The sequence below is a fragment of the Felis catus genome, chromosome B1, assembly GCF_018350175.1.
Source record: "Felis catus isolate Fca126 chromosome B1, F.catus_Fca126_mat1.0, whole genome shotgun sequence".
NCBI lineage: Eukaryota > Metazoa > Chordata > Mammalia > Carnivora > Felidae > Felis > Felis catus.
In genome coordinates, this window is record NC_058371.1 from 22,833,717 (window position 1) to 22,859,682 (window position 25,966).

General features: G+C 35.5%; 1 protein-coding gene and 1 long non-coding RNA gene across 8 annotated transcripts in view; one reads left to right on the forward strand and one right to left on the reverse strand.

Annotated features, from left to right (window-relative positions):
- The window catches only part of LOC123385173, a 227,087-nt gene that overhangs the window by 154,394 nt on the left and 46,727 nt on the right, over positions 1-25,966 (forward strand). The gene's annotated exons all lie outside the window — the stretch shown is intronic.
- Positions 1-25,966, reverse strand: part of TUSC3 (tumor suppressor candidate 3) — a 284,190-nt gene that overhangs the window by 3,609 nt on the left and 254,615 nt on the right. For 3 of the 7 annotated variants that reach the window (XM_045056849.1, XM_019828316.3, XR_006597331.1), the window contains one exon: positions 12,451-15,145. The exons of 2 other annotated variants lie outside the window; for them this stretch is intronic. In XM_045056849.1, the coding sequence (XP_044912784.1) occupies positions 15,138-15,145 (8 nt within the window). In that variant the 3' untranslated portion in view covers positions 12,451-15,137. Of the gene's footprint in view, positions 1-12,450; positions 15,146-21,577; positions 21,639-22,493; positions 25,377-25,966 lie in introns of those variants that run through there. 2 more of the 7 variants (XM_019828317.3, XM_045056847.1) reach the window with 2 other exon arrangements.

Below are 25,966 nucleotides of genomic sequence, written 5' to 3' on the forward strand. Positions count from 1 at the left end.
AATTCTATACATTACACAGTGTTCATTACAACTGATCCTCTTTGTCTATTTCACCCCTCCCTCCACCCACCTCTCTCCTTGGCAACTGTCAGTTTGTTCTCTATGTTTTTTTGTCTCTTTTTATTTTGTTTTGTTTCTTAAATTCCACATATGTGTGAAATCATATGGTATTTGCTTTCTCTGACTTAATTCACTTAGCATTATACCGTCTAAATCCATCCATGTTGTTGAAAATGGCAAGATTTTATTCTTTTTGTGGCTGAATAATATTCCATTGTGTATGTACACCACATCATTTTTATCCATTCATCTATCAACAGACACTTGGGTTGCTTCCATATCTTGGCTGTTGTAAATACCGCAATAAACATAGAGGTGCATATATCTTTTCAAATTAGTGTTTTTGTGTTCTTTGGGTAAATACTCAGTAGTGGAATCACTGGATCATATGGTAGTTCTGTTTTTAATTTTTTGAGAACCTTCATACTGTTTTCCACAGTGGCTGCCCCAGCTTGCATTCCCACCAACAATGCAGTGCAGTTCCTTTTTCTCCACACCCTTGCAAACACTTCTTCCTTATGTTGTTGACTTTAGCCATTTTTCCACGTGTGTGGTGGTAACTCATTGTGGTTTTGATTTGCATTTCTCTGATGATGAATGATGTTGAGCGTCTTCATGTGTCTGTTGGCCCTCTGTATACCTTCTTTGGAAAAATGTTCATGTTTCTCAGTTTTTAATTGGATGTGAGGTTTGTTTTGCTTTGGTGTTGAGTTGTATAAGCGCTGTATATACTTTGAATATTAACCCCTTATCAGATATATCACTTGCAAATATGTTCTCCCATTTAGTAGGTTGCTTTTTTGTTTTGTGGAATATTTCCTTTGCTTTGCAAAACCTTTTTTTTTTCCCTTTGGTGTAGTTCTAGTAGTTTATTTTTGCTTTTGTGTTCTTTGTGTTCCTTGCCTTAGGAGGCATATCTAGAAGAATGTCTCTATGACCAATGTCAGTAATTACTGCCTATGCTTTCTTCTAGATTTTTATGGTTTCAGGTCTCACATCTTAGTTGATTTTGAGATTATTTTTGTGTGTGGTGTAAAGAACTAGTCCAGTTTCATACTTTTGCATATAGCTGTCCAGTTTCCTCAACACCAGTTGTTAAAGAGACTGTCTTTTTCCCATTGAATATTCTAGCTTCCTTTGTCTTAGATTAATTGACCATATTATTGTTGGCTTATTTCTGGGATTTCTATTCTGTTCCATTCATCTATATGTCTATTTTTATGCCACTACTATACTGTTTTACTATAGTTTTGTAGTGTCTTCAAATCTGGTATGGTGACGCTTCCAGTTTTGTTGTTAGTTTTCAAGTTTGCGTTGGTTATTTGGGGTCTTTGGTGTTTCCATACAAATTTTAGGACTATTTGTTCTACTTCTGTGAAGAATACTGTTGTATTTTGATAGGGGTTGCATTAAATTTGTAGATTGCTTTGGGTAGTGTGGACATTTTAACAATATTTGTTCTTCTAATCCATGAGCATGGAATATCTTTCCATTTGTTTATGTCATGTTCAACTTCCCTCATCAATGTTCTATAATTTTCAGAGTACAGTTCTTTTAATGCCTTGGTTAAGTTTATTCCTAGATATTTTATCAGTTGTGTTGCAAATTATAAATGGGATGGTTAATTTCTATTTCCTCTGCTTCATTATTAGTGTATAGAAATGCAACAAGTTTTGTATATTGATTTTGCATCCTGCAATCTTACTGAATTCATTTATCAGTTCAAGTAGTTTTTTGGTGGTCTTTAGGGTTTTCTATATAGAGTATCATGTCATACGCAAATAGTGACAGTTTCGCTTCCTTACCAATTTGGTGGGTATGCGTGGACATCCTTGTCTTGTTCCTGACCTTGGGAGAAAAGTTCTCAGGTTTTCAACATTGAGTGTGATGTCAGCTGTACCTTTTTTCATATATGGCCTTTATTATGTTGATATATATTCACTCGAAACCTACTTTGCTAAGGGTTTTTTTCATGGATGTTGTAATTTGTCAAATGCTTTTCCTGCATCTATTGAAATGATTATATGATTTTTATCCTTCCTATTATAGGTGTGATGTATCATGTTCATTGATTTGTGAACACTGAACCACCAGTGTATCCCAGGAAGAAATCCTACCTGATCATGATGAATGATTTTTTTCTTTTTTTTAATGTATTGTTGGATTTGGTTTGCTAGTATTTCGTTGAAGATTTATGCATCTGCGTTCTTTTCTTGGTGTCTTTATCTGGTTTTGATATGTGGGTAATGCAGGCCTCAGAATGAATTTGGAAGTTTTCTTTCCTGTTGTATTTTTTTAAATACTTTGAGAATAAATACCAACTCTCCTTTAAATGTTTGTTAGAAGTTAACTATGAAACTGGTCCTGGACTTGTTTGTTGGGAGGTATTTTTTGTTGTTTTTTTATTCAACATCCTTGTTAGTAATTGGTCTGTTCAAATTTTCTATTTCTTCCTGCTTCAGTTTTGGTAGTTTATATGTTTCTAGGAATTTATCCATTTCTTCTAGGTTGTCCAATTTGTTGGCATACAATTTTTCATAGTATTCTCTTACAACTGTTTGGATTTCTGTGGTGTTGGTTATTTCCCCTCTTTCAAATGAAAGATTTGTTTATTTGAATCCTTTCTCTGAGTCTGGCTACAGGTTTATCAATTTGATTTTTTTTTTTTTTTTCCTGCAAAGAATCAGCTCCTGGTTTCATTGATCTTTTTTTTTTTTTTTTTTTTTTTTTTTTTTTTTTTTTTTTGTCTTTGTCTTTTGCTTGTTGGTTTGTTTCTATATTTTTTATCTCTGGTCTAATCTTGTATTCTTTCTTCTGCCAGTTTTGGGTTTTGTTTGTTCTTCTTTTTGTAGCTCTTTTAAGTGTAAAGTTAAATTGTTTGAGATTCTTCTTGCTTCTTGAGTTAGGCCTCTATTAGAATAAACTTTCCCCTTAGGAAAGTTTTTGCTGCATCCCAAAGATTTTGGACTGTTGTTTTCTTTTTCATTTGTTTCCATGTAGTTTTGAATTTCTTCTTTGGTTTCCTGGTTGACCCATTCATGGTTTAGTAGCATGTTATTTAACTTCCATGTAGTTATGGTCTTTCCAGATTTTTTTCTTGTGGTCATTTGCTAGTTTCATAGTGTTGTGGCCAGAAATGATGGATGGTATGACTTTGATCTTTTTGAATTTGTTGAATCTTGTTTTGTGGCCTAACATGGAATCTATTCTGGAAAATGTTTCATGTGCACCTGAATATGTATTTTGCAGTTTGGGTATAGAGTGCTCTGAATGTATTTTAGATCATCTGGTCCAATAGGTCATTCAAGGCCACTTTTACCTTGTTAATTTTGTGTTTGAGTGATGTATCCATTGACCTAAGTGGGGTGTTAAAAGTCCCTTATTATTACCTATTACTATTGATTTCTTCCTTTATGTTTGTTATTAGCTGCTTTATGTATTTGGGTGTTTCCATGTTGGGTGCATAAATATTTACAAGTGTTGTACTGTCTTGTTGGATTGTTCCCCTTCTGATTATATCATGTCCTTTGTTTCTTATTACAGTCTTTGCTTTAAAGTCTATTATGTCTGCTAAAAGTACTGTTCTGCCAGTCTTGACATCATTTTCTGGGTTATTTATGCTAATGTGGATGTTGCATAGGTGTATTCATGAGACAAAGTGAGCTTATGATCCCTTACTTCACCATATTTCCCAGATCCGATTTCATTCTTTTTTAGTCTAAATAAAAATGCTGCATTGAGTATATATACCACCTCTTTATCCATTCATCTATTGAAAGACATTTGAGTTGTTTCCATATCTTGGCTATTGTAAACAATGCTGCAATAAACAGAGGTGTGCATAAATCTGTTCAAATTAGTGTTTTCATTTTCTTTAGGTAAATACCCAGGAATGAAATTACTGTACTGTATGGTATATCTCTTTTTAATTTGGGGGGAAATTTCCATACTGTTTTTCCATAGTGACTGCACCAATTTACATTCCCACTAACAGTGCACAAGAGTTCCTTTTTCTCTACATCCTCACCAACACTTGTTATTTTCTGGATTTTTGATAATAGCCATTTTGACAGGTGTAAGGTAGTATCTCATTGTGGTTTCAATTTCCCTGATATTGAGAATCTTTTTATGTGTCAATCAACTGTATGTCTTTGGTAAAATGTCTATTCAGGTCCTCTGTCCATTTTTAATCATTTTTTTCTTTTGGTGTTGAGTTGAGTAAGTTCTGTACATATTTAGAATATTAACACCAGGGCTCCTGGGTGGCTCAGTCGGTTGAATGTCCGACTTTGGCTCAGGTCATGATCTCACGGTTTGTGAGTTCGAGCCCCGCATTGGCCTAACCTGACAGCTCAGAGCCTGGAGCCTGCTTCGGATTCTGTGTCTCCCTCTCTCTCTGCCCCTCCCCTCTTGCACTCTATCTCTTTCTCTCTCTCAAAAATAAACATTTTAAAAAATTTTTAAAAAAAGAATGTTAACTTCTTAGTAGATATATCACTTACAAATATCTGTTCCCATTCACTGAGTTGCCTTTTTGTTGTGCTGGTTTCCTTCACTGTTCAAAGGCTTTTTAGTTAGATGTAGTCTCAATTATTATTTTTTGTTTTTTGTTTTCCTTGTCTGGGGAGACAGATCCAGAAAAATATTGCTGAGGCTGATGATGATTAGCAGTTTGCTGCTTATGTGTTCTTCTAGAAGTTTTATGGTTTCAGGTCTCATATTTAGGTCCTTAATCCATTTTGAGTTCTATTTTTCAATATAGGAAAAGAAAAGGGTCCTGTTTCGTTCTTTGGCATGTAGCTGTCCAGTTTTTCCAACATCATTTATTGAAGAGATGGTCTTTTCTCCACTGTAAGTTCTTTCCTCCTTTGTTGAAGATTAATTATCCATATAAGTGTGAGTTTACTTTTGAGTGCTATATTCTGTTCCATTAATCTATGTGTTTACTAGGCCAGTAACAGACTCTGTTGATAACTATAGCTTTGTAGTATAAAGTGCGAGATTGTGATACCTTTGGCTTATTTTGTTTTTATTTTTTCCCCCTCAACAATGCTTTGGCTACTTCAGGTCTTTTGTGATTCCATATAAATTTTACAATTATGTATTTGCATTCTCTTGAAAAATGCTACTGGTATTTTGATAGGGATTACATTGAATCTGAATATTGCTTTGGGTATTACAGTCGTTTTAACAGTATTGTTCCAATTCATGAGCATGGTATATTTTTCCGTGTGTGTGTGTGTGTGTGTGTGTGTGGTCTTTAAATATTTTCATCATTGTCTCATAGTTTTGGGAATATAGGTCTTTCACATCTTGAGTTAAATTTATCTCTAGGCATTTAATTCATGCCTTAATTTCATACACTTGTAAATGGGGTTGTTTTTTAAATTTCTTTCTCTTAGTTCATTATTAGTGTATAGAAATGCAACAGATTTCTGTGTATTAATTTTCTGTCCTGCAATTTTACCAAATTGATTTCTTAGTTCTATAGTTTTTGGTGGAGACTTTAAGGTGTTTTTTTTTTTTTTTATGAATAGGATCCTGTCATTTGCAAATAGTGACACTCTTGCCACTTCCTTACTAATTTCAGTGAGTTTTTTTTCTGATTGCTATGGCTAAGACTTTCAATTCTATGTTGGATAAAGTGGTGAGAGTGGACTTACCTAGATAATGAAAATATGTTCACATTTTCTATTTATTCCTGATTTAGTCTTGAAAGATTATATGTTCCTAATGAACATATCCTTATCTTCTTCCTGATCTCAGAGCAAAAGCTTTCAGCTTTTTATCACTGAATGTTTTTAGCTGTGGATTGTCATATATGACTCTTATTATGTTGAGGTATGTTCCCTCTATACTTACTTGGTTGAGTTTTTTTCATGCATGGATGCTGAATTTTGTTAAATGATTTTTCTGCATCTGTTGAGATAATCACGTAATTTTTTTAATCCTTTATTTCATGTATTTCATGAATCCTTTATTTCATGTATCATGTTGATTGATTTGGGAGGTTGAACCATGCTTGCATCCCTAGATTAAATCCTGTTGATTATGGTGAACAATAATTTTCATGTATTGTTAAATTTGGTTTACCAATATTTTATTGAATTTTAGCACCTATATTCATTAGGGATATTGGCCTATAGCTTGTTTTTGTTTGTTGGTTTGTTTGTGTTTGGTAGTGTCCTTGTCTGGCTTTGGTATGAGGGTAATGCTGGCCTCATAAAATGAAGGTGAAAGCAATTCTTCTTTTTTTTTTTTTTTCTGTAATAGTTTGACAAGGATAGGTATTAACTCTTCTTTAAATAATTTATAGAATTTACCTGTGAGGCCATATGATCTTAAACTTTTATTTATGGAGAGTTTTTTGATTATTGATTCAATTTCATTAGTAATCAGTCTGTTAAGATTTTCTATTTCTTCTTGATTCATTGTTGAAAGATTATATGTTTCTAGGAATTGACTCATTTCTTCTAGGTTTTCCAATATGTTCTCACATAGTTTTTCATAGGAGTTGCTTATAATCCTTTATATTTCTGTAGTGTAGGTTATAACTTCTCTTTCATTTCTGATTTTGAGCCCTCTCCTTTTTTTTCTTAATGATTCTGGCTAAAGGTTTGTTAATTTTATCTTTTTAAGTAACTAGCTTTTAGTTTCATTGATTATGTTTTCTCTTCTTTTGCAGTCTCTATTTCATTTATTTCCACTCTAATTTTTTCTTCCTTCTACTAACGTTGGGCTGTTCTTTGTTTTATTCCTTAAGGGGCTAGGGTGGATTGTTCATTCAGATTTTTCTTGTTTCTTGAGGTATGCCTGTATCATTATAAATTCTCTGAAAATTGCTTTTGCTTCATCCCAAAGATTTTGAACAGTTGTTTCCATTTTCATTTGTATTCAGTTAATTTTTAATTCTTTTTGCTTTCTTTGACCCACTGGTTGTCAGTAGAACGTTTAGTCTCACATGGGTTTGTTGTTATTGTTGTTGCTATTGTTTTTGCTTTTACCCCAGTATCTTCCTTGTAATTCTAGTTTCACAGTATTGTGGTCAGAATAGATACTTAATATGATTTCAATCTCTTGAATATATTGAAACTTGTTTTGTGGCCTAACACGTGTCTATCCTGAAGAAAGCTTCATGTGCACTTGAAAAGAATGTGTATTCTGTTATTTGAATCAAAGTTCTGTACATATCTATTAAGTCCACCTGTTCTAATGTGTCAATGAACACCAGTTTCCTTACTGATTTTTCTGGCTGGATGATCTATCCATTGGTCCAAATGGGTAGCTAAAGTTCTCTACTTGTAAGTGTATTACTGTGAATTTCTCTCTTTATGTCTGTTAATGTTTGCTTTATAGATTTAGATGATCCTACAGTGGGTGCATAGGTATTTACAGTTGTTATATCCTCTTATTGAATTGGTCCCTTTAGCATTATGTAATGCCCCTGTTTGTCTCTTGTTACAGTCTATGTTTTAAGGTCTATTTGTCTGATAGATTTGTACTGCTATCTCAGTTTTTATTTTTTATGTTTTGTTTCCATTTGTATGGACTATTTTTTTCCATCCCTGCACTTTTTCTGTTTCTTTAGTACTAAAGTAAGTTTTTTTAAAGCACCATATAGGTGTTTTTTTTTTTTTAATCCTTTCATGCCCCATGTCTTCTGATTAAATGTAAATGGACTTAATGCTTCCAAGTAATTATTGATAGCTATGTACCTACTGCCATTTTGGTAATTGTTTTCTGTTTTTGTTGTCAACTGTTCTTTTTCAGGTCTCTTGTGATTTGATAGCTTTCTTTAATGATAGGCTTGATTCTTTCATTTTTTGTGTGTCTCTTACAGGTTTTTGGTTTGTGGTTAATGTAAGGTTCATAAGTAACTTCCTATGTATATACGGGTCTATATTAAATTGGGTCAGTTGGCTTTGAATATATTCTAAAAGACTATATGTTTACTCTTTGCACCCTGCCATTTTTAAAAAATAAGACATTGTATTTTACATCTATTTTGTGTATCTCTTAATATTTGTAGATAAAATTGATTTTAATACTTCTATCTTTTAACCTTTATACTAGCTTTGTAAGTATTTGATATATTACCTTTACAGTATGTTTGATTTATCAGTGAAATTTTCCTCCCTCATAATTTTCCCCTAGTTATGACCTTTTCTTTTCCACTTAAAGAAGTCCTTTTAACATTTCTTATAAGGCCAGTGTAGTGGTGATGAACCCCTTTAACTTTTTTCTTGGAAATTCTTTCTCCCCTCCAAATCTGAATGATAACCTTGCTGGGTAGACTATTCTTGGTTGTATGCTTTTTATTTTCAGGACTTCGAACATCATACCACTCTTTTCTGGACTGCAAAGTTTCTGCTGAAAAATCTCTTGATAGCCTTGTAGAGTTTCCATTGTATGTACCTAGTTGCTTTTCTCTTTTTGCTTTTAAGATACTCTTTATTAGTTTTTGACTTTATCATTGTCTGTATGGACCTGCATACAAAGTGTTCATATTGTTTGAAGCTCTCTGTTTTTCATGGACCTGGATGTCTGATCCCTTCCCCAAGTTACAGAGATTTTCAGGTATTATTTCTTCAAGTAAGTTTTTTGCCCCTTTCTCTCTCTCTCCTCCTTTGCATTATGGGGTCCCATAATGCAAATATTAGTACACTTGATGTTGTTGCAAAGATCCCTCAAAATATCCTCATTTTAAAAATACTTTATTCTTGCTATTCAGGTTGGGTTCTTTCTATTACCCTGTGTTCCAGATCACTGATCTGTTTTTCTGTATCCTCAAATCTGCTGTTGATTCTCTCTAGTGTATCTATTTTCATTATTGTATTCTTTAGTTCTGGTTGGCTTTTATGTTTTCTTTGCTGAAGTTCTCACTGAGGTCATCCATTCTCAAGTCTAGTGAGTATCTTTATGACCATTACTTGGAACTCTTAATTAGATTATTTCTGTTTCATTTAGGTATTTCTCAGATTTTTGTCTTGTTAGTTTGGACATATTCTTCTGTCTTCTCATTTTGTCTGTCTCTCTCTGTTTCTATGCTTTTTGGAGGTCAACTGAATTTCCTGGTCTTGAAGATAGTGGCCTTAGGTGGAAGGTATCCTGTAGGGCTCAGTAGGCATCTTCCTGATCCTCACTGGGGCTGCCTGCCAGGTGTGTTGGGTTGGTAGCTGCTTTCAAGAGAATGCCAGTTCTGACAGCATTTAGGTGGTTAAGCCCCACTGATTTGCAGAGGTCCTAGAGTTAAGCTCTGCTGTTATGGGGGCTCAGCTTCCCAGTGCAGGTCCCCAGGGCTAGGAGTGCCCCATGTGGAACTTAATCCCTTTGTTCCTCATGGAGGACCTCCATACCTATACTATCCCTCCTGCTTGTGGTTTCCCACTGTGTCTCTGTTTTGTGCGTGTGTTTTTTGTTATTTTCACTATGTCACTCTGAGTGAATTGCATTATATGTAGGTGAAGCCTTAATTTGTCTGTAAGAAGAAGTGAGCTCAGAATCTTCCTAGAATACCATTTTCCCAAGATTTTTCTACAGAACTTTTTGATCCTCCTTTTTACTTCTGTAGGATAGGTGTTAATGTTCTTACTTTCTAATTTTAGAAGCTTGAAAACTATTTTTGTTTTTCTTAGTCTAGCTAAAGGTTTGTCAATTTTGTTCTTTTCAAGAAACCAAGTTTTGGTTTAATTGACTTTTTTTTCTTAAAAAAAATTTTTTAATGTTTATATATTTTTTTGAGAGAGTGAGAGGGAGTGTGAGTAGGGGAGGAGTGGAGAGAGGGTGACACAGAATCCGAAGCAGGCTCCAGGCTCTGAGCTGTCAGCACACAGCCCGATGCAGGGCTTGAACCCATGAACCGCGAGATCATAATCTGAGCTGAAGTCGGTCGCTTAACTGACTGAACCATCCAGGTGTCTCTGGATTGACTTTTTCTATTGTTTCTCTATTGTATCTCTAGCTTGTTTAGGTCTCCTCTAATCTTTATCATTGCCTTCATTCTGCTACCTTTGGGTTTAGATTGCTTTCCTTTTTCTAGTTCCTTAAGGTGTAAAGTAAGGGTATTGATTTGAGATTTCCTTTGGTATGTAATTTTATATAGTTATATCATACTTTAAAAATCCTTTTGACAAATCTTTCCTTTAGGTGGAATGCTAAATGCATTTATATTTAAAGAAATTACTCATAAGGAATTCTGTCATTCTACAACTTGTTTTCGACATGTGTTAGATATATAGTTACTCAATTCTTCCTTTACTACTTTGTGGTTTATATTAAATTTATAACAATCTAGTTGGAATTAATAGCAGCTCACATTTGATAGTGTATAAGAACTGCTCATATACAGTTCTATCCATTTGTTTTTATGAGGTTATTGCCAAATTACATCTCATGCCCTGTGTCTGATTTGTGTGTTCTGTTGAGTTGCTCTAGGGACTTCTTCAATTCACTTATGGTTTTTCCACTTTTAGAATTTGTATTTGACTCCATTTTTATTTCTTCATTTATATTCTCTACTTGGTGATACCTTGTTCATCTGGTTTCCTTTAGCTCTTTGAGTACATTACCGACCACTGAAGTCTTTAGGAAGTTGAATTGCTGCTTTAAGGACAGTGTCTGTTAACTTCTTTCCTGTGTATGGGTATAATTTATACTTTGTATGTTTTCTACACTGGTCATTCTACATACTGTAATGAAGCAACTCTAGAAATTGGATTCTGCTCCCTCTCCACGACTAGTTTTTGTGGCTTGCTGTGAGTTTTGTAGTTATTTAGTGAATTTGCAAAACTTTTTTTGTAAAATTATGTTGTCCTTTGTGGTCTGCGAAGTTTGTATTTCATTGGTTTAGTGGTCAGCTAGTGGTTTGACAGAGGTGTCCTTAAGTGCCTGCAGACAAAAGAGAGAAAAAGAAACAAGAAACTAGTCCCCTGGGCTTTTGCAGACTGACTCTGTTGGGGCACCCTTGAGCACTCATGCAGGGAGTTTACAACTGTGCTCTAGCCTTCATGTCTTGCTTGGGCTGGGTGTAAACATCAGCAAGAGGCAAAAGCTTAGCGTCTTCCCAGATCTTTTCTGAGGATGCATCCTGATCCGGGCTTTGGCACATGGCGGCTTCTCAAAGCCTTTATTCCCCAAAGTAATTCACTCTCCAGCTCTTCCTTTCATTCAGGCATTCAGCCCTGTGTCTCTGTCTGTCACAACTGTTTACATGCTCCTCCTGCCTGAGGCAAAAATTCATTTCATTATTTCAGAGAAACACCCTAGTAGCCACTTTTCTACCCTGAGGAATTCTGAGTTAGGTGAAACAAAGACAAACCCCTTGCCTGAATTCTCCCAGTAATCCTCAGGTCAAAACACTATCCCTTAGGAATAGGAGCATTCTGCCTCCTCTACAGTCAGGTACACAGGCTGCCATTTTTAAGACCACTGCTGACTGGGGAGACTAAGATTAAAATGCCAATAAACTATCCATCTGAGTTTCAGTCATATTTTGTTTAAGCATTCATAGGGTTGCTGTCAACCTTTCACTATCTTTCAGACTTCAAGCAATATTGAGGGACACTGCCAGTTTTCCTAGTGTTTCTGTGGAGTGCGTGAGTCCTTATAGTTTTTCATCTTGCTATTTTCATTGCCTATATGTATGCGTCATTTTTAATGGAATTACACGTACCAACAAGTGACCTGATTTTCCTATTATAGTCCGAATGTGTGATACTTTATTAAAACTTTGTATATACTTAAGACTGTTATATGATAAAAACACAGCATATATATATTTCAGACATAAGTAGATAACAAAAGGAGTATGGAAAGAGTCATAAATGACATACGGTCATGAATTAAATAAAGGAATTCAGAGGCTAACACGAACATACTTGTACCATTTTAGTGTGACTACTATGGTCCCCCTTTTCCCACTCTTAGAAAAATTCTATTAGGTAAATTATTGGTTTGACCCAGTACAGCTTCTTGCTAGAATATGAAAAACCTCTTGTTTTAATATTTTAAACCGAATGGTTAATGAGCTCTGAGGAACACTGTCTCCTAAAGTCCACTCAACTGTTTTGTCCCTAGATGCTCTAGTTAATGTGTTTGCCTTTGTTACCAGTACTTTTAAAATGCAGTGTTTACTGTGTTTGATCTCAAAATAATATGCTTGTTTAGAAATAACTACTCTGTTCACGTACCTTTAGGGAGGTTCTCCTAATAGCAAGAAAGGGAGTACTTGTCAAGCTCTATGGTTACAAGATCTAATCTCCCTAAATCACCATGCTTGTTGGATTGCTAATTGACAAGGGATATTACTGTATACGCAAAAGAAAATTAGAGTATACACACAACACTCCTAGGCTTACTCATGTGAAATATCTGATGAAAGGAACAGTCAGCTGAGCAAAATGCAACATTTTATTCATCAGATGTTAGAAATTAAACTCCTTTAGATGGAACTTTATGTTAAGATTTTTTTATTCTAAGTAGGAAAGCCATTCTTTTTATTCTAACTGGAGACGGTGAAACATACCAGTTTTTAAGGGAGTCTTCAAAACAGTAAACAGGGTTGAAAAGTGACGCTGGAGGATATAGCATAGTAGATACAAATTAATTTTTCAATGTGAATTGTTTGGCAAAGGTAAAGGTAGCCTATATCACATGTGTGGTTTTCCACATGCAAACTTCTGAAAGCAAACTCCATTTGAACCACTCTTTGTAGTTTTTGCCTGTAGCACTTTCCAATAACAACTTGTCTTGAGGCAGTTTATTTCCTTCTAGAATCACTTCCCTAATGCAACAACAGTCTAGAAAAGCAACAACTTTTAAGCTATAAAATGCTAAAAAAAAAAAAAAATTGTCTTTATATAGTTGGCATAAAATTAATGTTGAGAGGAAATTACATAATATAGGCTAGAAAACTTTTACTAATCTGGGATAGGGAAGTTCTCCTTACCTGGGCCATTGTCTGACTTTGGTCACGACTGAACACTATGTTAAGCTTTATAGGGACTAGATGTATGTTGTTTAATAAGAACTCTCAGCCTTAAGGGGACAGACCAACGTAATTATAATAAAGATATGTTTACATGTAAAATCTGGTCTCAAACTTCAATTGCATGTCTTTTCTCAAAGAATCTTAGAAACTGTAAAAATACTCAATGGAGTTACATGTACATGTCAAGTGCTACGTAGGGATAGGCATTAAATAAATGATCATGATCATTTAATGCTTTTCCATAAGTGACATTTCAGTACTAAACCTATCAATCTTTGAACAGGAACTAGGGGACCTAATGTGCTTTTTAATAACAGATTTGGGAATATGTAGTAAGGTGAATATAGTTCTGAATTACTATGCAATTTCCACTGCATATCATGTTTTGACAAGACAGCTTCCTGCTAGCATACATACTGCCCTGGAATTTAGCTTCATATGCCCCTATAGGCTTTGATATTTCCCATTCTTTATTAACTTCATAAAGGTACAAAATAAGTAAATTCAGTGGATGTACACCTGGTCCCTGTTTGAAACTGTGTGCCTGAAACTCCTAACCAACAAAGTTCTCCATGGTCTATTATTTGGATCTTAATGAAAATTAGATGACAAAATCTTAAAAAAGAAAAAGAAGAAAGTTGATTGAGCTGATTGTGTTTCTCAACTGTTTAGCACCACAGAAAATAAAAATTCAGGTTTGAGAGTTTGAAAGCCCGGTTACAGGCTCTGTTTTTCTATTCTTTGCAGCTTTCAGCTTCTAGTGCTTTTGTAAGTCAGACAAAATTTATATTCCTGTCTACTTTACAGGGTTGTTGTAAAGAAAAAAAAATCTACCAAAGCGCTTTATAAATTAAAAGAGGATATACAAACATAATAGAAAGCTTCACTGAGTCACCCATGTACAGGATGACTACTCTCTAGCTATCTGGATTCAGGGAACCAAGTTGTAATTGCAAACTTTTACCATGGAACATAGGGAAAATGGCCACACTGGGTTAGTTTTGTAGTTCTAAGTCTGGATTCCTGGATTTTTTCTTTTTTTATAGTCTAATTTTGGTTTCATTTTACAGTTTCCAAAGAGGGAAGACAGAGAAAAAGTATGACTAATTCCCCCAAACTCTGGGGCCCAGCAGGTACATAACCAGACTTCTCTGATTCCAGGTTCATCCACACTGCTGGGAAGTTTCCATGTCTTGGGAAAAGCAGAGAAGGCTAGGGAAGCCCGTTGCGCCCCACCCCTACAGAAAGAATTCTCAGTGAGTCTATCACAGTGCTCTAGCTGAAGATGTATTTAAAACTAAAGAGGGTTTCAACTTAGCATCTAAATTTTAAAACGGTAGCATTTCAGCAACCAGTCAGCTCTGAGAACTCGTCCCGGAAGTGAAATGAGATAAGGACTGCTCTGACGTCTGATACCTCTAAAGTCAGAGAGGAATTAATGTCTAGTTTGGGCGGGAGGCTTCCCTCATCTGATGCCTTCAAGCTTGATTTGGTCCTGTTTGCTTTAAAATTTGTATCTTAGGAAAAAACCTCCACTTCCCAGGTTAGGCTTCCAGTTATAGGCACTATTCATCCAGCTCCCTCTTTATCTAATTATGATTAATAAGAACAAAACATTATTTGTAATCATACACGTATCCTTTATACTGAAGTGACAAAGAGTAGAGTTTCACTGTGACATTTTCATGCATACACCTTATCTCTGTACAACCTTAAGGATTCTTTAACATATATTTCAGTTTCCTCTTACTAACATTGTGGTTTTCCTTACTAATGAGTGAACAGTTCTAACACATGAATTGATAATTACATTGTCATTTATTTCAGTCCTAAGGCATACGCTGACTATAATATGCTCGAAAACATTTCAATGTCTCCTTTGTTCTTTCCAGTGCTAATATGAAATTGAGCCATCTACTTCCATAACTTAAATTTACCAGGAAAAATCACATTTAAAAAAAAATTACACAAGAATAAGCTAGATTATCACAATGTGGAAATGAACTCAAGAATTCAAAATATATCTCAGGAACACTTTATCTTCATGGTAAACATTCACTTTATGCAAATCCCACTTGGCTTCATTTAATTAAAAAGCTGAAAAAGAAAGAAAATTATATGCTGAAAATAAGGAAACACAATATGCTTTTTATTCATTCTAAATTGCTACATGTAAATGTAATATAAAATGTCATAATTATAATTAATTCACCTCATTTTCCTTTCTTATCGGGGCATTTTCTCTGAACTAGTTCCTGAAATGGGGTCACGCTTGTGGGGAGAAGAGGCAGGGGTGGGAGAGATGCTGATAAGAACTTGAACTAGTGGTGTTTAAGTTTGGGTAAAATACCCTCTTTCTATGAACTGCTCTCATTGCTGGTTAGAGCATACTTAAATCAGCATTTAAACCGGCAACGTAAGTAAAAGTTAGAATAAAAACCGTGGGTGGATTAAAACAAAATTCTTTTTTCTCTTGAATCCGCAATTCATTCACTTACACAAAATAACTGAACACTTGATCTCTTTTAAATGAAATATATAACTGAATTATATTGAACCAAAAAGAATGTACATGTAAATCGTGTCATCAGATTCTGAGGAAACACAAATGGATGCTTGTCCATACAGAAATGAAAGCAGAAGATCGCTGTTTTTAAGTTCCCTAAGCAAAGTTTTAATCTATGAACAGAAACAGAACTTGTAGAATGGTAAGTCAGTTTAAACAACATTGACTGACTTTGTTTGAGATTTGTACCTTTTTCTAACACGTGGTGGTTTTTTTGTCTTGACAACACAACTTTGGAGGACAACCAGAGACAAACCACGTTTTAACTGAACATTAAAACAAAAATGAAGTTAACGGTTGCTGTAGCTGAAAAGCCCTGTCGCTGGAAAACTAAGCTTAGTAAGTTTAATATTTGGATGTTTATAATATCCTCGTCATATATTTCTTGGTCTTTCTGAACCTCGGTTTCCTCATTAGTGAGAAGAACGTTTGTTTGGATGATCTCCAGAGTTCTTTCTAGAGCTTGTACTTTACAAACCTAGTGACACTATGTGCTCAAAGTAAACACTATTAAAAAAAATAAAACCTTACATAAAATCTGCAGTAAATATTTAAAATGGTATATAATGTAATTATAAAGTAAACATGCTATGCAAACTAAAACAATTACTCTGTATATCTGTCTCTGAGGAATTAGTAAAGGGTGGAAATCACGTGCTGATACCTAGATGGAACAAGACCTTGCTTCTGTTTTCAAACTAGCAAGTTCTGGCTGAGGTACCGCAAGGCTAACCCCCTCTGAGAACAAGAATGTCCGCAGGAAACGTCCCCGGCGCATTCAGCAGCGGCTGCCGTTCAGGCCACACAATCCTTAACACTGATGGCAATGCACGTGGATGTGGCCTTTGGAGAGGAACTCCGGCATTTTCCGTCATGCATTTTAAGCTTCCCCTAAAGATTAAAGCTAACTGAAGAAGGAGGGTTAATGATAAAAAGAAAACGTGATCATAAACAATTTAAAATGTAAAGTTGAAAAAATTATAACTTTAACAAAACTGAGGATTTGTAGGGTGTTGGTTTTTGTTTTCGAAACATGGTCTGAACATTTCAAGGTGTGGTGCACTAAAGATCACCTTTTATCACCGCTAAAAATACTTTACCGTAAGAGCAAAAACAGTAGTATGACCCCTGTGATCATCTTATACTTCCTAACTTTTGGGAGCTGGAAAATCAAAAAAGATTCTATCATTTTTAGATGTTAAATTTACAAAATAAAAGGATCTCTGTATCTTCTTAATATTAAAATAAACTAAGAATCCTTAGTTACCACATTATTGGTTCATGCTAGGGATTTTTCCCAAACTAAAATACTTATTTCTTCTAAAAAGCTGTTAAAACAATCCTTTGTTTTTATTCTTTTGTGCAATGACAAATATATATTTTATCTTGAACTGATACTATTGTTCTACAATGAAGGATAAGTTTAACGGAGTACTTCCTCTGTTCTTTTATGGTTAAAATCCTTTTCATAAAAAGCGTTATAAGTTTACAAGTGTTTGAAGACATTGGACAGCTTGAAGCCTGTCAAAACTGTTTGCTTAAAATGCTTCTTAGAGAAGGGTACACTGTTATTCTCTAGGTAATCATTCAATATTAACATGAATATTAATATTAAATAGCCAACGTATATTCCAGTATGAATGTTTCATATGGATTTCACCACTCGGGACTTGTCCCTCAGTCTTACACATCAAGTTCTGACACGATTTTTTTTTTTCTTTTCATTTACCTGTCTAGTAATTTTAGGGCATAACAGTTCTCATATATTTATGTTTCTAATAATGCTTGGATATTATCTTTCCAATAATGCTTACTGTAAAAAGGTATTAAATACTTGTGTAATACGAAAACTGTTGATTAGCAAACCAGAGTAGCCTCCTCTTATTTGAAATGTATTTTTCAGGGCTGTGGCTGCTTTCCTCAGAGAGGGAGCAGCTGCCTTGGGTGCCACCAGCAACTTCTGTCTAGACTCTCCTCCACCCTGTCATGAATGGTTTTCCTCACAGTTCATGGTAGTCGGCACGTGTGTGACAGACACGGACTACTGTGACCGGCTTTGAAGTGACTGTATGTATGGTCAAAGAACTCAAGTAGTAGTAGTAGAAGTTGGAGGCCAGGCTGGTGAGTTCTACACAGGAGGATTAGAGAGCCGGGTAGAACCAGCACAGTTAGCTCCCAGAAACTCTCCCTTTTTCTAGCTTAAATGGGCACAACTATTCCCTTCTAGTCTGTGTAACTTGATTATTGTTTAGAGCACATCGCTGATGCAGAGGAGACTGTGTATACAAAGAAGGAGTGGGATGGAAATCTCAAAACACTTTCCAGGTCCAGCTCTTTCCTAATTACTCCCTCACACTAGCACACATTTTATTTACATAAAAATGTAGTCCTTGACTTGCTGAGAACCAAGGTTCTAAAAGTTGGTAGCAAGGTTATTATCTGAAATTCAAAATAAGTTTTTCTAGAGAAACATTGTTTAAAATGGTAGTTATTTTCTCAAATTTGGGCCAAACATTGTCCATCTCAATCAGTATTCTGCAAAGACTTATTGACCACCTATCGCATACGAGAATATCATGTATAGAAGGGTGGTCGTAACACATGTAATGAGTAAAGGTCATGGCTATTATATTTCTCTTCCAGAGGAAAGTAAGACCCAGACAAAATTAAGTATAGCAGCACAGTGATATACTTGATATGATGGCAAGTCAAAGTGTTAGAGGAATTGAAAAACAAGTATATAAGGCAAAACTCTGACTTTGAGAATAAGTTAAATGAAGCGATAGTGGCTTAGGCTAAAGGGGCTGAGTGCAGAAATGTGCCAAAGAATGACAATAACATTGTGTTGTATTCAGTATGTCTAAATGAGGAGTCCGCACACTTTTTGTAAAAGGCCCAGAAAGTGAATACACACTGTGGGCTAGAAGTCTCTGTTGAAACCACTCAACTAAGCTGTTGTAGTGCAAATACAGCCCATAGACGATATAGAAACAAATGAATCTGGCTGTGTACTAATAAAACTCTTGACGGATACTGAAATTTGAATTTTAAATAATTTTCACACGTCACAAGATATCCGCCCCCCTTAACTTAAAACTGTAAACACACTTCCTAGTTGACGTGGCACACAAAAATGGCCAGGCGGCCAGATGTGGTCCACAGGCAATAGGTGCTGACTCGTCTACTACTACGTCATAGGGTATGATGAAGGCTGTGTGTGTTATAAGAAGAAATAGAGGACACAGACAGAATCAAACTTGAAAGAATTTAAGGTGATGGATACAATGGAGTTATTATGTCGCTAGTAAAATCATATTGTAGAATACTTAATGGCACTAAAATCTATTCACAATGTATATGAGAGGGATAAAGTAGCTTATAAAATATGTATGGTATAATCCCTTCTTAGGTTCAAAAGATAAACAAGCCAAAGAATTGACATCGATAACCTAGGTGTTGATTATGAAAATTTTCCTATTTTTTTCCTTTTTGCTTATCTAGATCATGTAAAGGAATATGTATTAGCTTTTTCCCTCTTTCTTGTTATTATCCATTAATGGATTTTGATAAAGCAACATAATCTGTGCATATCTTAAATTAATTCTGTATTACTCTAGAATAAGTGATTACTTATGGAAGATAATGACTATACATTGGGAGATAAGCTTAGGGGATAGTCTGAAAAAGGCCCACGTGTATCAAGAGGGCAGCAGTGGGAACAGAAAGCGATGGAGGCCCAGACGAGTGACTCCTCTAGGACTGTGAGAAGAACATCGTCTTAGGGAAAATGGGGAGAAGAGCAGAAAATAGGTTTGGAGCACAGAGGAGGCTGCTCTTTAGCCGTGTGGGGGGTGAGGTGGTAATGTGGTATTCAGGTCTGGTTCTAGATCTCAGGAGAAAGGTGGTCAGGATCTGACTTGCATATGGAAGTGGGAAATACTGGGAAGGAAAAAGGAAGGTGTAAAAGTATCATGTTACAAAATCCAAGGTAAAACGTTTCAAAGAGGAGCTGGTCAACCAAAGTGCTAGAATGATTATGTGGGTTGTAGAACGAGAAGAGACCTCTGGTTTTGGTCACTGGAGACACTGATTATATGCACAGCATGTTTATTCCTTTTTTCTTCCTGTGAAATATTTAAATAGGGATGAAACAGTGGCGTGCATTTTGTTTTTACTTACCTTAAACTGTCTTTTGTTGGTGTTTAAAAAAACCCAGCATGTACACAATGCTCTTAAATGAATGAATTCTGTCCAGCTGGGAGCTTGTTAAGTTCTCTGAGCTCTTCGGGTGGACACAATTTTCTTCTGTACTATACTTACTGCCTATTCTCAAACTAGGTCAGGGAGACCTGATTACAAGACACTCTGTCTTACAGAAATCATTCATGTGTTCAATCAGCAGTTGCTCACACTTCATTTTGGTTTTGAAAAAAAAAAAAAAAAGTATAGAAGACAGGAAAAGCCTTGCTTCTTTCCAGACACAGCATGGATGGCCCACTACTTGATTTTTCACTCCTGTTTGGCCTTGTAGTTGGTGGAACTCAATGATTCCTATTCTTGAGATTTTTTTTAACCTTTACTCTATATTAAATGTTCTAAGGGACTGCAAGGGAGAAGTACATTATGGCTGTTAGCTAGGCCTCTTTAACCTGCTTCTTTGCTTTGTAATAATAAATTACTGAACCCAGAAAAAGTTTCAAGTCTGAAGGAAACGATCTAAAACAAGGCCTAAGGAAATTCAGGACTTTATTAGGAGAAGGGAAGAGATCTTTGAGTATGGAAACCTTTCTATATCTATGGTAGCACAGGGCACCAGGGGTCAAATCTACTGCCAAGGCCACTTCTCTACACGGCCTGAACACAGAGAAACTTAGTAACAGTTTGTCTAACATGATTATTAATGATTAGACATGATCAGGAATGTGGATACTATTTCTGGGGTAAAACATAAAGCTAGTTGTGTGGACTGAGGTTGGGGGAAAGATGAAGAAGCACAAAGTCTTCTAGGCCATGGGAGCTCCCTATGCTTTTCCTGTTTTCAGTGGGTTGCTGGATGGTGGAGAAAGTTGCACTTTCAAGACGGAACTGACCCTCGAGAGCTATCTGTGTGTGTGTGTGTGTCTGCTCAGACTATGTGTTCTGAGGTTGAAGGGCTTGGAATGTGCAGTACAAAACGTCAAGGAACAAAACAAATTTCTACAAAAATTATTTTGGCCTTATGTAGAGGTTCCTAGTATTTACTGCTGAAATTACCAAATGTTGATTAAAAATCTTAGTACAGAGGGGCGCCTGGGTGGCTCAGTCGGTTGAGCATCCAACTTCAGCTCAGGTCATGATCTTACGATTTGTGAGTTTGAGTCCCGTGTTGGGTTCTGTGCTGACAGCTCAGAGCCTGGAGCCTGTTTTGGATTCTGTGTGTCCCTCTCTCTCTGACCCTTCCCTGCTCACACACACACTCTCTCTCGAAAATAAATAAACATTAAAAAATTAAAAAATGTTAGTACATATTTCAGAGACCTGTATTTTATTATCTTGACATTTTCGTTAGTTGAAAAAGGGCTGAGACTACATCTGTCCTAGGCAGAGTTCAGTATATTTCTGTCATTTGTTTTGGTTCTGCTTTCCTCCTTAAAGTAATAAAACACAGGTAACTAAATGAAATTACATTTTGTTTGGAGTGGAGTGCGTATGCACATCTAGGAGTATTTTAAAAATATACTGCTTGTCAGATGGTTAATTCCATGGGTCAGAGTCTATTGCTTGAGATTTGTATCTGAGGGCTTGTCTGTAAAGCCGCTAAGCACAGCAGCCCACGACTGGAATGTGGGGTCTCACGGTTAAAAGTTATCTTACATCTGTAAAACGATAGTTTGCTACAACTTGTCTTACTCATGAGATAAATATTATGGCCTTTATTTGAAAGATGAGGAAAACTGAGGCTCAGAGAAGATTAAAAGACTTGCCTGAGGTTACAGTTTTAAAGTGCCATGGTCCAAATCATATCTTCTCACTCAGTCCAGATCACTTTCCAATACACCACAATGAAATACAACAATATGGAAAAAATAGTCCTTAAGATTCAATTTCCATTTGCACAGTATTATTACAAGATTTAGCACTGTATTCCTTATCTATACAAGAGAAGGGCCAGACAGTGGTGCCTTTAGAGCATTCCAGCTCTTCCCCGAATCCTCTCTACATCTTTGGTCACTTATGTCATTCTTCAAAGCTGGAACCCAGCAGGAGAAAGACAATCCCAGTGAAATTCTTAGCAGTTACATGTATTATGGGCTGATCACCACACCATTTTGATATTATTTTTATATCTGTACGGCTCAAGGCTATATTTAATATGGTCTCTACAGATGAAAGATCCACATGTAAGATATAGAAATTAATGTGATACTGCTATAATACTGTACCCTGGGATTTTTTGGCCCTGCTGTACTTACTCAGTATCATACTTTTCTCAAAATTCATATGAATAGCTCTCATTTCCAGCTATTTGTGTATTTTCCATGACTGAAGGTAAATCCATTTTTTGTTACTCATTATCTCTCAAAATAGCCAAGGACATCAGGAAATACAAGTATTTTTTTTTAAAAAACAATAGAAGATAGTTTCTATGTCCATTATACGCAATTTTAATTAATAACAGATTTTTAATATTTGATGTCAGCCAGCTAAGAATCAATCTGAGTTTGCCATAAGTATCTTTATAGCTCTGGTTTCTGAAATAATTATCTTTCAACACACCACACATCCCTTTAGGTGTGTGGAATACCCTGACAACTCCATGGGGTGTCATTTGATGTGAATTCCATCTTCTGGAGTTGTGCAATGTGGCAAACCACTACTCTTTTTTCCCCAGTACTTTTCTATCTTAACGGTTCCTATTGCATTTAGATGATGAATAAATAAAAAATGTTTTTGAGTTCAACGTTCAACTAATATGAAGAGCACCTACTATGTGCACAGCACTTTGGAGATACAAAAAAAGGTATTTTCAAGGACTTCTCTCTATAATACCATACAGTATTACAGAATGAAAATGACTTGAATACACAAAAGAGTTCTGTATGAATACTTAGTGAAAAATGTAATGAAGTAAAATGCTGAACACAAATGTAATGAGGTAAAATGCTGAAGTTATTGTAAAGGTAAGACGTAGGCGAAGCAATATTTATTGAGAAGCCTACATTTCAGGCTGTATGAATTATATAATTTTTCCCCACAACATTCTGAGACAGGTGTTCTACCAAGTTTACCAATGAAGAAAGAAGCTCAGCAGAGTTAAGTATCTTGGCAAACGATACAGCATTAACGTTAACGTGACACAAACCTAACAACTGAGCCTGTCTCCAAACCCCATAAAGAAACTAAAACACTATTTTAGAAATGAAGAAAAATAAGACCAAGAACTTAAGTGACTAACTCCAAGTCTCAAAGTTAGTGAAGAGAGGGTCTAAGATTCAAACTCCGATCTGTGTGACTGCAGAGTTAGGGTTCTCAATCACTATAATATACATTAAACTTGAACTCCACTCTTCTGACTGTAAATATTATCTGTCCATTCTGCCACTCTCTCTCTCTAAAGAGTTTTATAAACAGGAAGCAAAGTGGTAATTAACAGAGAATGGTTCATTTTAGTTTTTTACCAAACGAGAGACATGGGTCATAAGTACTTTTATGGAAATTTTTTGATTTTTTGTAGGTCAAAGTGTGTCCCTGAAAAATAATGGGAAATTACCCATTACTGAAGACTATCGTGTATCACTACTAGCTCTTTGCTTTTCTTTGAAGATGGGACAAGCCTAAAGTTAATCTTTATTTAATATACAAAAGGAATTCACTGCTACTTCTGGAATAAAATTTCCTTTCTGAACCATGGCTCAGATGGTAATTAGACCAAATTCTTAATAATCTTGATATTTCACTGGTAGTTTCAAGGGACTCAGGAGTCCAATTAAGTTCATCAAAAGGTTCAGGGAAAATCTGTTCTTCACTCAACTGAATCATGCAAATATAAAACAGTTACTTAATCTTCAGTGTAAAGAAAATCCTGCTTAGGAAAGGAGATTAAATACAAATGAGTTTGAAATATTTACATCTGAATTAATGATGATAATTAGCAACTTAGTTATTGAATAATTAATACTGATAATTAGCAACTTACAGTTATTGAGTAATTAATACTATGTGGAATTTACCATGTATTCGGTAATGTGTTAAGTAATCTACATGCATTCTCTCATGTAATCCTGACAAGAGTCTTATGAAGCATGTACATTTTTTTTCCATTTACAAATGAGAAAACCAGTGTTCAGAAGAGTCCAGTAACTTGTCCAAGGTCACACATCCAGTAACAGATCAGGAATTTAAATCCAGGAAGTTTGCTTACTGAAACCTAACAGAGAACCTAGGAGAGTTAGTGATGGTGTGAAACCTACTGATACTGTAGAAAAACAACAACAAAAAAAACCCCTAAGACTAAAATGTGGGACAGATTGAAGGAAACAGGATAAATATTTCATGCAGATCCTCTCCCCTTCAAAAGTTAGAAAGATCAACAAAAATAACAGCGTGAAGTACTGAGAAAATATCACGAAGGGTGTAAGGGTTTAAGATTTTGTGACGTTTAAGATCGAAGTCAAAACAGAAATAAAACACGTAAAGATGACTACATACAGAAGAAATGAAAGACTGTAGATTAAACAGAATTCAAAATTATGAGGAACTAATAAAAATTCAGAACTGTGTTCAGAATTACCTCTAAACTATCAGTGGTATTTTTTGGATACAAAAGTTATAATTCTCAGACATTGTAATTAAAAGGGAGAGCTAGAACTGATGTCCCTGGCTAAAGGTGATTTTTAAATTAGTGTATGCTGTTATGTTCAAATGTGCTTTTTCACGAAGGGAGAGCTTAACAGTTTTATCCACGGGACAGGTATTATCTGCGGTAGGCAGTTTTTTTCATTCGTTTTAAAGGAAAAAAGTGTACTTGTCCTTGCAGTTCATCTCAAAGTCAAGGATCTGGTCTTGGATGAGAACTCATTCTTCTATTCTTTCGCAAGCCCACTTCAGTGTATGTCTGCCACAAATGAGTACATTAAGTTAGCCCTTGGTCCTCAGGGTTAAACACAGGGCCTCACTCTTCGTGAAGATGGATAGCCACGAATGTCTTTCCGTAAGTTCTCAGACCAGCACATGCCTTCGGGAATGTTGCGCATGTTTTCCTTTTCCTCTGATGATGGTGTCCTATATCTCATTCTCTCGTTCCTTACAAACTGCTTTTGTGGAGAAGAGCAAGTTGATTTTTTTTTCTTTTAAATCAAGTACTACAATGCTTGTGCCACAGACACACCCTTCTGGGACTGGAAGCCGTTTGAGAACGTGGTGCTATGTTATGTTCATAACTGACCAAGCTTCTCACACACAACAATTCAGTGGGAGGAAATTTCTTTTACTTCCTTATCAACATCTTACATTTCTACTGTTCTTAGGATTATTTCTCTCTCATTCTTTCATTTATTACCTCTGTCACTCTTGCTTCTGCTATCACCTTTATTTTTTCCTCCAGTGAACTAGTTGTACAAATAGATATTTTTCCCCTGGACTGTCAGGTTTTTAGGATTTAGCTCAGGATTTGTCCAAATCTTTGGCATGTAATCTCTGCAGTCCTTTTAGCAAAACTTGCTCTTGTGATGTGTATCATCTGCTTATTACCATGATCATTCACAAGAGAGCTGATTAAAATTTCTGAGAAAAAAATAAAAGCTTATTCAAAAGGAAAATGATGCAGTGCAATAAAAACAAAACCCAAAGCAGGATCTACCACAACTAAGGCAACTGTAGCATAAATCCATGTGCTAGACTAATAAAGGAATAACACGTGTCAAACGTAAAATTAGTATCTTTTCGGGTTCGTACTGCTTTCCTACACTGTATTTTGTTAGCTCTGAGAGATGCTAGAAATAAAATGAAGGAAACATGTATCCTATATGAACCTGAGGAAGCCAGAGAATCTGCAAGTGAATGATCAGATGGACAGACAAAACAAGAGAGAGAAATTCTGATGAATTCCACAAAGCTAAGCCCATTTTATTACATGTACATATATAATAAATATGTAATACGTATCTCTAAAATGAAACTATACCCTGCCTGGGAACAGGGCCTGTGCCTAATAACTCCTCTGCAAAGTCTAAGCTGAACACATGGTAGGTGCTCAAAAACTTGCTTAACTGTGTTTAAAGTCACTTGGCACATGAGTTAGCTACTTTGTTAGCCTTTAAATATGTATTACCCATGGAAATTCTGTTTATTAGTTAAAAACACAAACACACACA